The sequence below is a fragment of the Apus apus genome, chromosome 5 (genome assembly GCF_020740795.1).
Source record: "Apus apus isolate bApuApu2 chromosome 5, bApuApu2.pri.cur, whole genome shotgun sequence".
Classification (NCBI taxonomy): domain Eukaryota; kingdom Metazoa; phylum Chordata; class Aves; order Apodiformes; family Apodidae; genus Apus; species Apus apus.
The window spans coordinates 39,663,933-39,677,873 of NC_067286.1; the positions used below are offsets into that span (position 1 = coordinate 39,663,933).

The window sequence follows — 13,941 nt, forward strand, 5'->3', positions numbered from 1 at the left end:
TCTCAAGGGAAGAAAAATCTGACAATAAATTCCAGTGTTACCGCATGGAAGAGCTTTTTACATGAAAGGAGTGGAAAGGTGGGAATCCTCAGCCTAGACAAACACAGGTCTTAAGAGGCACTGGCCATAAGAACCATGAGTCTTGTGGAGGGGATGTATAGGGATCAATTGTTTGCTGTCTCTTCCTGTACCAAGGCAGCATCAAGTGGTGCTGGCAGTCAGAAGGTTCAGAGGAAAGGTGAGGTTTTGGATGAAACCACAAGACACGTCGTTCTGCTGAGCGACTCTGCCACAGCATCTCACAGGTGCAAGAAGTTTGTGTGAGTTCAAGGGGAGACCAGCAGCCATTATTAAATAACCAGACACTATCTCTGCCTTGGGAAGTCCCTCCAGGTGGTTGGAGATCGGGAGAGTATTCAGGGAATGTATCATTAAAGGCTGTCTGTAGTCTTAATACTTTTCCTTGGACACCCACTTCTGGCAGCAGGTGGAGACAGGGCATGTGTCTGGACAGACTCCACGTCTGACCCAGCAGAGACGTCCTTCCATTTCCCTGTTCTCCATGCTCCAGTGCTCACCTCACAGCTTCAAACATCTCATGGCTGCCCACAAAGTGCTCCCCTAACAGAGGGGACAAACTCTGTGTCTTGTAATACACAGTGAGTCCGTTTATTCTCCCATAGTATCAATCAGGAAGGAAAAGCACACTGAACCATTCAAGAATGCAGACCTCCTACGTATGGCACACACAAAGCACACGTCATCTGCTCTTTCAACAAGGAGTAAGCTGGTCTAACAGGGATCTTTTGGAACAGAGGTGTGGATACCAAAACAGAGCTTTTCCAGCCCTTTTAATGACCGACTTTAAAAGCCTTCCCACAAAGAGCAGGGGAAATCCAAGATGCTGAGAGGAAAAACAAAAGCAGACATTCAGGAGTTTAAATGTGGGGAATTTCCCTTTGTACTGGGCACCGATAAAAAGTCTTTTCAAGCATCACGCTACAGTGCGGCTGCGGCAACAAGTATGATGAGGAACTGAAACATCTTTTGTGAGGTTGGTACAAGTCTCTGCTTTAAAATCACACACTCGCTGAGGAGAACACGTGGAAATACTTGAAGAGAACTAAGAGAGGTTTTGTTTTGCTGGCTGGCGGTACCGCCCACCAAGATCCTTTCCCCCAGTTCGTTCCTCGCCGCCTCCCTGCGCGTTCCCTCGGGCACCTGGAGCACGTTCCAAGTTTTCCATGACCAGGAACCGCTTCAGCAGCCTGCGGAGCCCCCGCCGCTCCTCCACTGGCTGGAGGCCTCGCGGCCGCCGCGCCGCAGGGCCCGCATCTCCCTCACGACGCACGCGGCCTGTCGCGACATGACGCGCTCGGCGCGGCGGAAGGGGACGGGCCGCAGCGCCACCCCCGCCCGCCGCGGCGCCTGCGCGCAGCCCGCGCCCCGGAAGCGCTCCGGCCGTCCCTGCGCGCGGCGGTGCGGCCCGCGCCCCTCCCGCCGCCCCCGGCCCCGCCGCCCCGCGCCCGCCATGTCCCGCGGCTCCAGCGCCGGCTTTGACCGCCACATCACCATCTTCTCGCCCGAGGGTCGCCTCTACCAAGTCGGTGCGTGTTCGGCCCCGCGGGTGCTGCCGCGGAATTGCCCCGTCACGGGCCCGGCCTGCCCGCGCCGCCGCCTTCGCGTCCCGCCCAGCGCGGCTGCAGCCGGCCCGGGAAGCCTGCCGCGCCTGGGGCCTCTGGGGAGAGGCTGGGCAGCCTGGAGCCTTCCGTGGCCGGGCAGCCTGGGTTCTCGCTCTGCCTGGTCCCGCAGCGTGCGCGGGGCAGCTGCGGGGCCTGGGAAGGGGCCTGGGAAGGGGATCCGCGCCGAGGCAGGGAGGGCTCCTAGCCAGGGTGGGCCTTCTGCAGTGCGCCCTGCGACGGGGAACGGCCTCTTCTGATTTCCTAGTCTTTGATTTCAAGTGCTTGGCGGCCAGGCTGACAGCTATCCAGAAACTATTTGTTCCCCTTGACGGGTTTTTTTTTTCAGTTTGTCTGGCCAGACTTACGAACATTGTGCTTTGTAAGCTGAGAACTACAATAGCTGTTAAAAACGGGTCTGGAACTACCTCAAACCATGCATGCCAGATAAGCAAGGTCAGTTTTGGAAGGCAACCCGTGTTTGCTGTTGTTACACCCGAATGCCGTGTGTTCTGTACATTGTGGCCTGTGAGGCAGCAGCAGCAATTGATTATTTCCAGGCTTCTCTGAACGTTTTGCAATTGAAGCTGCAGCCCAGCTTCATTTTCTTTTATAGACCACTGTATCTTTTATTCGTATTTTTACAGTGCACTGGCTTCTGCAGAAGAGCCTCATAGTGCTGCTTCTGCAGAGTACTCCTTAAACAGCATCTTCAGATCCCTGGTCTGGCATGACAGTTCATTGAGAGTGAATTCATTGAGGAGCTTCACAGCAGGGAGGGCCAGAGGAATGGTTTTTGCAGCATCATCCTGATGCCATCTTCCCCTGGAGCTTAGTGGCTCTTCCCCAGCTGCAGTGGCTTCACTCCTCATGCACTGCACATCGTGTCCATTAATCCGTATGTTCACCAGGAAAGGAGGTTGCTGAGACCAGAGTGCATGAATTGTCTCTGATAGCCAGTAGTTTATTTTGTGTCAGCTCTTGAGTTTTTTCCAGGAAGAGGGTTGTGTGGAATAGGCTTAATGAGCAAGCAGCCTAGTCACAAGCACTTCTTTTTCCAAGGAGCAGCTTAGGAAAGTCTCTGTCCATAGGTGTCTATACACAGATGTGCTGGTTTGAGGAGGACAGAAAGTTGTAACAGAAAGTTACCTGTACTAGATACCTACATAGGGTTATGCGTAGTGCTGTCTTATACCTGGAGTGTGCATAAGGCTTGCAGGCAGCTAGTACAGTAAGCCTTGTACCTGTGGGTGGTAGGGACAGTGCTGCCTCACACAGGGTGTCAGTGGCTCTGTGGTGGAAGTGTCACAGGCTCTGACCTTCTGCTGCCATTGAAACAGGCTGGTTGGTCTACATCGCCTTTCTGGCTGTTTTTCTGTTACAGCAGTGATTGTTGGGAAAGGTTTCTGCATCCTGTAGCAAAGAGGTAACTGAGCCTTGGTTTCCTACCTCCTGGGTATATTCAACCATTACCTTAATGTGTGAGAAATGTGCTGTACCTCCCGTGTCTTTGACTCATGTCTTAGAAGCAAGTATATGCATGTGCATTTGAGACCCTCTGCACACAGCCTGAAGCTGTCTTGAAGATATTTTGAGTACCTATACCTTCCCTATGCCATGGGAAGAAAAATATGCAAGTGTGCATTGTAAACTTCAAACAAGTATGAAGACTCTGCCAGTGGCCGGGCTGATAACTCTGGCATAGCACCACACGAGTGTCTCTGTTGGCTAGCATCTAGCCACAGCATGGGCAGGAGGCTCATGTTTGCTTGAGGTCAAATATCCAAATCTAGCTTATATCTTCCTTTCTTCCTTCCTTTTATTTTTGAATCCTGTACATCCCTGTCTGTGTGCTGGATTCAGGTTAACTAGGTGCTGTCGGGGATGGACATGGACATGTATTGCCCTAAGGCTGCCTTAAAACCTGAGGTTTTTCTGGAGGCTGACAGTACCAGAACAGAGATTTCCATTGTAGTGATACAGGATTGAAATGCCTGTGCTTTGCCTTAGATCTGTCTTCTGCTTCTGAAGCTCAAAAGCTCATGTGACTTCAAAGGGATCTCATATTAGAACAGAAACATTTCACATATATTTCTTGTTGCTGTGGTTAAAAATCCCTCAGAGCATCAGTGTTGTCCTGCCTGTTAGTTTCAGTCATCAGTGTTTCATGTAAGCAGAATTTCAGGTGGTGAAGAAAATAATTATTGTCAAATTTCTGACCGATCCGATGTATTCAGGGAACAGCAAGGGACTGCTGTTTTCAGAAGGAATGTGTGCAGTACTACTGAAATACTTAAATAGCACAAAGCAGTGTAACACCACTAGTAATTTGGATTTGTTACACTCTAAGGGCCATTTCACTTTTTGACTTGTCTTTTTGAAAACTGAGCAATGCAAGTGGTAATAGAAACAGGGCAAGAAGGAACTGCAGTTCAGCAAGTCTGATTATCAGTACTTGTGAGCAAAAACAGTTTGTGAGGGCACGTATTCCTGCTTCCAGCTAAGTGTCACAGGATCAGAACAGTTGAGGTGGGAAGACATCACCTGGTGCAACCCCCTGCTCAAACAGGGCCACCTAGAGCTCATAGCCCAGGACATGTCCAGGTGACTTTTGGATATTTCTAAAGACTAGAGACTCCACAGCCTCTCTGGGCAACCTGTGCCAGTGCTCGGTCACCCTCACAGTGAAAAAGTGTTTCCTGATATTCATATGGACCCTTCTGCATTTCAGGTTACATCCATTGCCTCTCTGGCTGTGTTAGTCTTCTTTACACCCTCCTTTCAGATATTTGTACACATAAATCAGCAAGTGTTGCAGAGCTCTGGCCTGGGGCTTCAAGCACAACCAGTTTGTGGGCAGTGTTAGCTCATGCATCACTGGGTTCTGTGCTTGGCTTCAGGCTAGCACTGGTCATCCCGGGGAAGGCGAGAGAAGAGGTGAGCAGAGCTGTGCATCTCATGGAGAGAAAGGGAGAACATTCTTTATGGTGTGTTTGGGTAACCAGTAAGTGTTCTGATGCCCAAGAGTAATAAAGACTGTGCCATAAATACAGGGCAGTCAGTTTCCTTCCACAGCACTGACTCAGCAAATTGAACGTCAGGATCCTGGTGTTGCAAGAGTTGAGTTTTCATTTTCAGATTGCTCTGCTCCTGTTGTGCAGTGTCTTCCATAGATCTGAATGCAGCGTTTAAAACAGATGCACTTCTTTTGCTGCACTTTTGGTTAGACATGTTCTAAATTCCACTTTCATTCACATGGCTAACAAAAGTCATCTACATTTAGCAATTGCCTCAAACTTGCCTCTCCTAACTTGATATTGGGAATTTCTGAATGTTTACCGTATAATGTCAGATCAAAGATTTTTAAAGTTGCTTTTCTTGAGGCTTTTGAAGCCATTGATCAAGGGAAATTAATTTCATGGATCATATCAAGGAAATCTTAATACATTACATTTATCTGAGGAATGCTGTTTAGTGGGCGTGTGCGTAGGTTTCATTTTAAAAAGTGAATAAAAGCATTGCAGTGTTGGAACATCAAGTCAGAAAATGGGATAGTGAGGCTAAAATGAATCCTATGTGCCTGGTCCATCATTTGAGTTTTCATCTTTCTCAGTTAAAATCTGCAAAATAAAATTGCATCCTTGCAATGGTAATAATGCTTGAATTACTAAACTTCTGCATGTTAGAAAGTACTATGTAAGGATTTATGCTTACTATAGGTTAAGGTTGGACCATTTTGGTCACATGCAGAACAGCCTTTTTGTTTTAAAACAAGTTCTGTTGCTGCTAAACATTCTAACTGAACAAAAAGGCAAATTACTAGAAGTATTTGAAGGAAGAAGTGGTAGTGGTTTTGTGAAGAGAGTTGGTGATTTAATTTCTATCAGAAGGTTCTTCTGTGCATTGTTCTAAAAACCTTAAACACCCAAAGTATTACACAAATATTGAAGTATTTAAAAGGCCAGGACTTGGTGATACTTCTCTGTTAGGGAAAGTGTGTCGGAGTTGTTTGTACTGATGTCTCTAGTGCTGTTTTTTATTAACTCTTACATATTTTTACAGAATATGCTTTTAAGGCCATAAACCAGGGCGGACTTACATCTGTAGCTGTTCGTGGGAAAGACTCTGCAGTAATTGTAACACAGAAGAAAGTACCTGTAAGTAGTCTGGTTTTGAGGGGGAGGCTGGAAGGAGATAAGGAAAAAGGTGGGGGTGAGACTCTGCAACATTGATACTAAGTTTATTGGCATTGACATATATGGCAGTTTGAATTGAGTATCTTATTCTCATTCTGCTTATGACAAGTTCTAGCTCCTTTTGGTACTCAATTGTACATGTCCTGACCAAGTACTATAATACTGGTTTTCTCTATAGCTGTCAAAAGATTAAAGCTAAAACATTAAGTTGGTCCTGCTGGACCATTAAGTTGGGCATGCTTGCATGACTCTGGCTTGTAAGGACTGAGTTGTCCATATTCAGTTTCCTGATTTCATTAATCCCTACTCAGAACACCTTATGCCAATAACATGCAGAACTGATTTTCATGGGTGTTTCAGCACAGTGGGGATGTGCTGCTGACAAAGAGGAAAAACCCATGTGTTTTAAGGGCAGTGGGCAAAGAGAGCTCAAGTTTTTGTGTGTTCTCAAATGTTTCTTCAGAGGGAAAAGGACTTTGATCTTGTTCATGCTCTAGCTGTCATCGTTTTGCAGATGTTGAGGTTTTATCTTCTTAATTTTCCTGTTTTTTCTTTCCCATGCCTATATCAGTAATGAGCCTGAAAGATAATTTTTAGCTGTTTGTTGATATTTTTTTTTTTTAATCACTCTTCTGTAAATACCAGAGCATTCAGAGTCTGTCTTTTTTGTACTTGAAGAACAGTGTTTTCTATTAGTTTATTTCAATTTCCTCTTTAGGACAAGTTACTGGATTCCAACACAGTGACTCACTTATTCAGAATTACAGAAAATATCGGCTGTGTGATGACAGGAATGACAGGTATTTAATTCACCATCTTTTAAAATGTCTGAAGTGTGTCAGCTTCTTTATATAGTTCACCTACTTTGCATCACATAAACAATTCAGTGCTTTAGGAGATTTATTCCACTCAGTCTGATTTTGGAGAACTTGTCTAGTTTTGGTGTGTATATTTAAAGACAACTTAAAGTTGAGCCTGGAATTTGCCTTCTCAAGCAATGCTAGGAATAAACGTGGTAAATGCTTGGTGAAATTAATATTAGTTCTTTCTGTCTAGCTGACAGCAGATCTCAGGTGCAGAGAGCCCGCTATGAGGCTGCTAACTGGAAGTACAAGTATGGTTATGACATCCCTGTGGATATGCTGTGTAAAAGGATTGCAGATATTTCTCAGGTCTACACACAAAATGCTGAAATGAGGCCTCTTGGTTGCTGTAAGTATAGTCTATGAAATTAAACTTTTCTGTTCCTTGTCTAAGCCTGCGACTTCAAGCATAAGAAATTCTCACCTATTTTCAAATTGTGCAAGATACAGATGTAACTGAAGGAGTAAGAGGGATGAGCAGCCAGTGAGAGAGGAGTGTTGGAAGTCTTGAATTGGGAGCCCTGATTTTACCATTGACTCAGCATTTCATTTGGAGTCAGTGATTTTAGCCTCTTTAGAGTGAGCTATGCCATTGCTCCTAAGTTTTTGGGGCCTAGTCTGTTTGCACTGCACAGTGATGTCTGTGAATGGGAGATGCTCTTTTTACCGGTGTCTGTGTCCAGGGAAATATCACTATTTAAACTGACATAAGGAGAGTGGAACTATGGTTGTGCAGATTTTGTGGCTTTTTTTGATCTAAGTAATATGTATAGGACAAAAATCTGCATAATTTTTGCTCTTAAACTAACCGAGATATATATAATGTAGAGAAGTGGTGTCTTGGAACTGAGACAAAACATTTCATGTTTACTCCATTACCTTTTATTAAACATTTTGTCTGGGTTTCTTTTTGTTTTGCTTGTTGTGGGGGTTTTTTTGTTGTTTTTTTTCTTTTAAGGAGAATAGTTTCAGAACTGATTCATCACTTCTTGTAATCATAGTAGGCACTATTCTCACTAAAGCAGTAATGTTCAGGGTTGCACCACAGTTTCCATGATGGGGTAATTTTCCTGTGCTTGGAATGTTCAGGAACAATTGTTTGTTTCTTCTGCTGGAATTTCCCATGCCATTATAGTACTGGAAAGCGATTTTATTTTATTAATTTTCTTTTTAATACATGAATAAAAATGTATTTTTCTTAACTTCCCTTAAGCTTTTTTGAAAAGCTGATGGAATTTTTCTTTCTGTGGTAGTAATATTTGCTCAGAAGCTTTTAGCTGTAACTACTACTTGGAAGTTATGCAACATAAAGCAAAAATAATTTAAAACTTGACCTTGTTCTGTTTTGATTTTTTTGGCAAGTATTACTTTCAAATTATTTTTAATATGCATATTGAGAGAATACAACTGTAAATCTAGAAGTACAGGTGAACACAGATGCATTTTTAATCAGAATGTGTTACTCCCAAGTCTGTCCAACTTGAAAGCATTTAGTAAAATGGTCTTCAAAGACTCAGGTTTGCGTTCTGGTATTTTCACATTTAGTTTCAGAATTTTTTTCCTTTTAAAAAAAAAAAGAGGAAAAGGGATGTAATGTAGTGCTTTTCAGAATTACAATCAAGAAATTTGAAGCTGATTTTTAAAATATTTCCATTAATGTAAACATAATTTATAAAGTTGCCTTCTTGTATTAGGCACATGTTAATAGAACTATTAGTTACATTTTTAAAGTGTCATACAGCACACAGGAGTGAACTGTGGCTGGGTTAACTTCTATCAGGATTAAACTGTTGTATTTCCTGACTTTGTGGTTACCTACACACAGAGCATGGCAAAAACGTTTCAATCTTTAATGAGTAGCCTTCTTTTGGAATGAAAGAAATCTGGTTTGGAGTAAACTGAGTTGTACACCTGGGAATGAGAGGCTGGTAGAAAACGGCAAGTTAGAGATAAATAGGAAATCACAGCCACAGGTATTGGACTGGTTCCCAAAAATGTATTGCTGTGCATGCACATGTTTCACAGGAGGGGAGTATTTTTTCTAGTCTTCAGCTGAATGAACTTGCTAAAATTGTGGAAAAAATTAAGTAACAAATTTTCTCTTCAAGGTATGATTTTGATTGGAATCGACGAAGAACATGGCCCTCAGGTGTACAAGTGTGACCCAGCAGGTTACTATTGTGGATTCAAGGCCACAGCTGCAGGAGTTAAACAGACAGAGTCAACCAGTTTTCTTGAAAAGAAAGTAAAGAAGAAATTTGATTGGACATATGAACAAACAGTAGAGGTAGGCTAACAGAAGGAAATAAAGATCTGTTAAAGTAGTTTCAATAATACGGTGTATGTAGGCTTACGATATAAAGGAATGCAGTTAGGCATTGCCTGTTTTCTTACAGTTCTGTACTGCTGTCAGAGCAAGTATAGTTATTTCAACCAAAAAATCTTTTGAAGGTATTTTGCAAGTGGTCAAATAGTCATGTAATCTGCTTTTTCTACTTCAATTAGCTGAAGTAGAATCTATCATTGCAGCACTCCCACCATAGCTGGTGGTTAGTTACTACAGTGCTCAAGTACTGGGGATACCAGTAAAGACTTCTTTTAGTGGCACTTAAAACAGTCTTCATGTTAGAAAGCATGTTCTGTTTCTGGGCCATGGGATTTTAATCTTTGCATGATAAAACGCTTTTGTTGAGGGTTTCTTCTGCTACAAAAATGACATGTCCCTTGGATTTTTATAAATTGGCTTCTTAGGGAGAGGACCAGGGAGGGACTGTATTCTGTAACAGAGAGAAACTGTATGAAACTTTCCAGCAGAGGTTTTGAGGTGGAAGGAGATAACTTAAAACTGAAAGGAAGGCTAGTTGTTAATTCTATGTCTACATAAAAAAAAAAAAGCCTTAGTGCTTTCTATTTAATGATAGGGTTTTTGTCCTCTTTCAGACAGCAATAACATGCCTGTCTACTGTACTATCCATTGATTTCAAACCTTCAGAAATAGAAGTTGGTGTAGTTACAGTGGAAAATCCTAAATTCAGGTAAGTGATCAGTGTTGATAAAACTTGATGTGTTTCTCCTATGTGCAATCAGTTTTGACTTCTTGTGTCATGGTAAATTGTGAAAAAAATATAAATGTCAGAAGCTGAAGATTTTGAGTTCTTTTTTACTTTTAACTCTTCAAAATGTGTAGAGGTAAAAGACATTGTTTTTTAAAAATACAATATCTTAACACAGTTTTAGAATGTTGTTGTGGTTTAACCATGCAGCTGCTTGCTCACCCTCCCCTGCCCCAGGGGATGAGGAAGAGAATTGGAAGAGTAAGGGTAAGAAGACTGTTGTGGTTTGGGCCTAACATGACAACAAAGAAACAGCCACCTGGCCGCTCACTCAGCTTCCCCCCTGCCCCACACACACACTCTGGGTTAAGGAGGACAAAGTCCAACTAGAAGCTCATGGGTTGAGACAAAGGACAAGGAGGGTTCTTCACCAATTAAGGTCCCGGGCAAAACAGACTCAACTTGGGGAAAAATAATAATTTCACAGTAATGAAATTCACATAGGACACAGACAACACAAGCAGCAGGGCTTACATACGTTACCCCCACCCCTCCCTTCTTCCAGGGCCCAAATCACTTTGTTCCCAGTTTCTCTCCCTCCTTCCCCCCAGCAGCACAGGGGGACAGGGGATAGGGTTTAGAGCCAGTTCACAGACTGGTGGTTCTTGCCACTCCTTCCTTAAGGAAGAAGGATTCCTTACAGTCCTTCCCTGCTTCCTCACGGGGTCCCTCCCATGGCAGAGAGTCCTCCACGAACCTCTCCTTCATGAGTCCTTCCTGTGAGGTCCAGAGCTGCTCCAGCCTGGGCTTCCCACAGAGTCACGGGCTGCTTGGGGAACAAACTCCCCTGGTGCCGGGGTCTTCCACAGCTGCGTAATCTGAGTCCCCTGTCAGCAAATCCACTGGCCACAAAATCCAAGCCCACTGGCCAAGTTCACCCCTCCTGGCACCTTCCAGGGAATGTTCCACCATGTTCATCCATGAGTGCAGGCGGACAGCTGCCATCCGCCATGGGTTGCAGGGAAATTTCTGCTTGGTCACCTTCTTCCCCTTCTTCCTCATCAGCCACCCGGGATCTTCGCCCCAGCACTGCTTCTCACCTCTCCGGCACAGCTCTTTTTTTTTTAACTGCTTGCTCTGCTCAGGTGTTATCTCAGTTCTTTCATATGTTAATCGCTGAGGTTCATCTACTGTCCTTTTAATGGCTCCTTGGCTGGGTTTGGAGTTGGGGGTGTTTCTCAGCTTCTTACAGTAGCCACTCCTGGTGCCCTTCCCCCACTACCAAAAAACCCACCAAACCAGCACAGAGACTCATAGGTTGTGAGAAAAACAATTGAAAGAAAATTTAGCAATAATGATAATAGTAAATTAAACAGTAATAATAATAATAGTGTTAATAAGAAGAAGAGTATCCGGAGCAGTGAAGCACAATGTGACTGCTTACCACCCACTGACCAAGGCCAAGCTTATTCCTGGCTAACCATCCCAGAGGAGGAGAGAGATCCCAAAACTGCAATCCTGCAAGAGAAAGAAAGCAAATTCCCCACCACGTCTCAACTATACACTGATCAGGACCTTAAATGATAAGGAATACTCCTTTGGCCACTTTGGATCCGTTGTTCTGGTTATACTCCCTCCTGGCTTGTTCACCACACTGGAAAAATACGGGGTCTTTGATAATTAGCAACAACTAAAAACAGTGAATTATCAACATTCTCCTCAAACCAAACCTCCTACTAAAGCCATATTAAACATAGTGCTATTCTAGCCACTAAGAAGAAAATTAGTTCTATCCCAGCCAAAACCAGGACAAATGTTTGACAGAGTTAAGGGATACAGTGAAGTGTTATCTTTTGTTTCTGAAAAGGATATTGCTTCTTGTGATGATTCAAGAGTGGTTACATCAGATCTAGATGATTTTTCATGCTTAAAAGAATTAAAAAATTTCTTTGTACTAGTATCTGGAGTCCACTTCCAAATGATGGTCATGACAACTTAACACAGTGAAGTCTGTTTTATATTGGAAATTTTTGCAAGTCTCTTAATTTTTTAAATCCTCTTCTAAGTGGGATCTTTAAATTACTCTTGCTCATCTTATAATTGTATCAGTTTTTAACAGCTCCACTATATAGTTAATATGCTATGAATTTGTATTGTTTAAAATATTCTACTTAAATTTTACAAGTTTAAATGATCCTTTATTTAAAAAATCACTGCAGTGATTTGGAACTGGCTGAACTTTTCACTTTCTGAGTACACTGCATTACCAACTAGAATGCAAGCAAAACACCTACAGTTTCCTTCCTCCCCTGTTACTGCCTGAATCTGAGTGCCACCCACGGTGTGCAGCAAGGTTACTTGGTCAGTCTATTGAGACAACACGTGGAAATCTTCCTGCTGAGGGTTATACCTCACATCAGATACAGTGTCCTTGGCAGCCTCCTCACAACACAGTGTATATGCAAAAGGACCCTCTAGGTATGTCTTACCTAAAATTTATTTAAGGCTGGCTTGCTGCAGAGAAATTCAGTTATTCCTGCCTTAATCTTTCTTGCCTTTTTTTAAAATTTTTAAAAGCAAAGAAATTAATAGCTAGGTGGAAGACAAATTTGTCTGCTACTTTAGTCTAGTTAGTGGGTGGGTGGGGACTGGAGAGAAACTTCAAACCTTTGGGTCCTACAGATGTATTCTTTTGAGTGCTTCTTAATGTATAAAGTTGACATGGTGATGGTGGGTGGTTTTGCATTTGGTGGTGTGTGTTAGGACAACACAACAGCATAGGATTTTTGAGAAAGCGTGCAGGAGCTGCATTACCCCTTTCCTACTGCTGTTCAAAGGTCAACTGCCAGCTTTCTGCCAAGCTGCATTTACTGGGTTTATGTCCTTTTCAGAAAGGATGGGTAACAAGCAGAGGCAGAAGGCTATGAAAATCTGTGTCCCCCTTGGAGTAATCCTACTGATAACCATACCCATCCTTCTCAGCAGGTCCCAGCTTGCAAATACGTTCCTCGTGAGGAGTTACTTGTTCTTCTCCTACCATTTGTTACTTCATTGCTCTTTAATGCCTATGATTCTTTTATTTTTCTAAAAAGAATTGGAACATTGGCCTGTGGTCCTGGCAGTGAGGCTTTAAAGGGCTGAAAGATGTATTGTATAAAACTTATTTCTGTAGACATTGGGTTGTAATATTGAAGCTTAAGGGGAAGATTCATTTAAGCAATTTAAAGTTCTTTTTTTTTTTCTTTCAGGATCCTTACAGAAGCAGAGATTGATGTGCACCTTGTAGCTCTGGCAGAGAGAGACTAATTAGTGTTCCCTTTTGCATTGTCTGTGCTTCTGGCCAGGATATTTGGTGAAAACACTTATTAATGGCTTTAGATTATGGGTGGAAAACCATGTTCACTATATGATGTATTTTACTCTGTACAAATAAAACAGAGGTTTTTGAAATACTTGGTGTCTCCTTTTAATGTATTTTTTTTTAACTTTCAGTTTTGTGAAATTCTCATTAAAATGCTTGATGACTTAGAATATTGTTGTAATCATTGCTTGCCTTTTAGTTGTATTTTAACAGAAATGTTATGTCATGTGCTGTATTTTTCATCTGAGCTATTTGGCTCCTAGTGTGAAGTTTTATATCACGTGATGTGGCCTGTGTGTCTGGAGATAGTTCTCACACCTATGTGTGTTCTCTTGCCCTGGTGTTGAAAGGCTTTTAACATTAGTGGTTTAACTGTGGGGAAATGAAGATGATCTTAATATTTTCTCACTTTTGTATGAGGATATAGGACAGCTGAGGGAAAACACGAGCTGTGATTCCCAGTGCACTCCTTTAGACTCATTTATTTGGGGTGCAAGTAGCTCTGAAGGTAACATTTATTTAGGGGAGCAGATTCTGTATGCAGTGTACTTTGGGATCTTAGCTGTTTGTCACCTACCTGGTTTTAAGGCTTTGGGCAGTGCCAGAAACATTGTTGGGGCCGGATGGAACCAACCATCAAAATCCATCAGTGGGAATATCTCTGGGAGACAAATCCCCTTGCTCCTTCAAAGGTTCTGGGTTAGGAGAAAATAGAAGATTGAAAAAATGTGAATCAAGGTGAAGAAAAAGGCATTTTTGTTTTGCTTCAACTGAAAAGGTTTCAGTCTT

The 13,941-nt window shown here is 42.8% G+C and overlaps 1 protein-coding gene across 2 annotated transcripts; it reads left to right on the forward strand.

Annotated features, from left to right (window-relative positions):
- Positions 1-1,446: 1,446 nt before the first annotated feature.
- Positions 1,447-13,243, forward strand: PSMA6 (proteasome 20S subunit alpha 6). 2 transcript variants are annotated; one of them, XM_051620642.1, is made up of 8 exons: positions 1,521-1,607; positions 2,029-2,135; positions 5,742-5,836; positions 6,594-6,675; positions 6,932-7,087; positions 8,847-9,025; positions 9,679-9,773; positions 13,040-13,243. In XM_051620642.1, exons 2-8 carry the CDS (start codon positions 2,120-2,122, stop codon positions 13,095-13,097), a joined length of 681 nt encoding a protein of 226 aa, XP_051476602.1. In that variant the 5' UTR covers positions 1,521-1,607; positions 2,029-2,119; the 3' UTR covers positions 13,098-13,243. The 2 variants fall into 2 exon arrangements, with proteins under 2 accessions (XP_051476601.1, XP_051476602.1); XM_051620641.1 differs by lacking the exon at positions 2,029-2,135 and having other exon boundaries at positions 1,447-1,607.
- Positions 13,244-13,941: the final 698 nt, after the last annotated feature.

Coding starts and splice junctions, on each gene's coding strand:
- PSMA6 (XM_051620641.1), top strand. CDS start 1,532: ATGTCCCGCGGCTCCAGCGCCGGCTTTGACCGCCACATCACCATCTTC. Junction 5,837..6,593: donor TAACACAGAAGAAAGTACCT/GTAAGTAGTCTG, acceptor TTTCCTCTTTAG/GACAAGTTACTGGATTCCAA. Junction 7,088..8,846: donor AATGAGGCCTCTTGGTTGCT/GTAAGTATAGTC, acceptor TTTCTCTTCAAG/GTATGATTTTGATTGGAATC.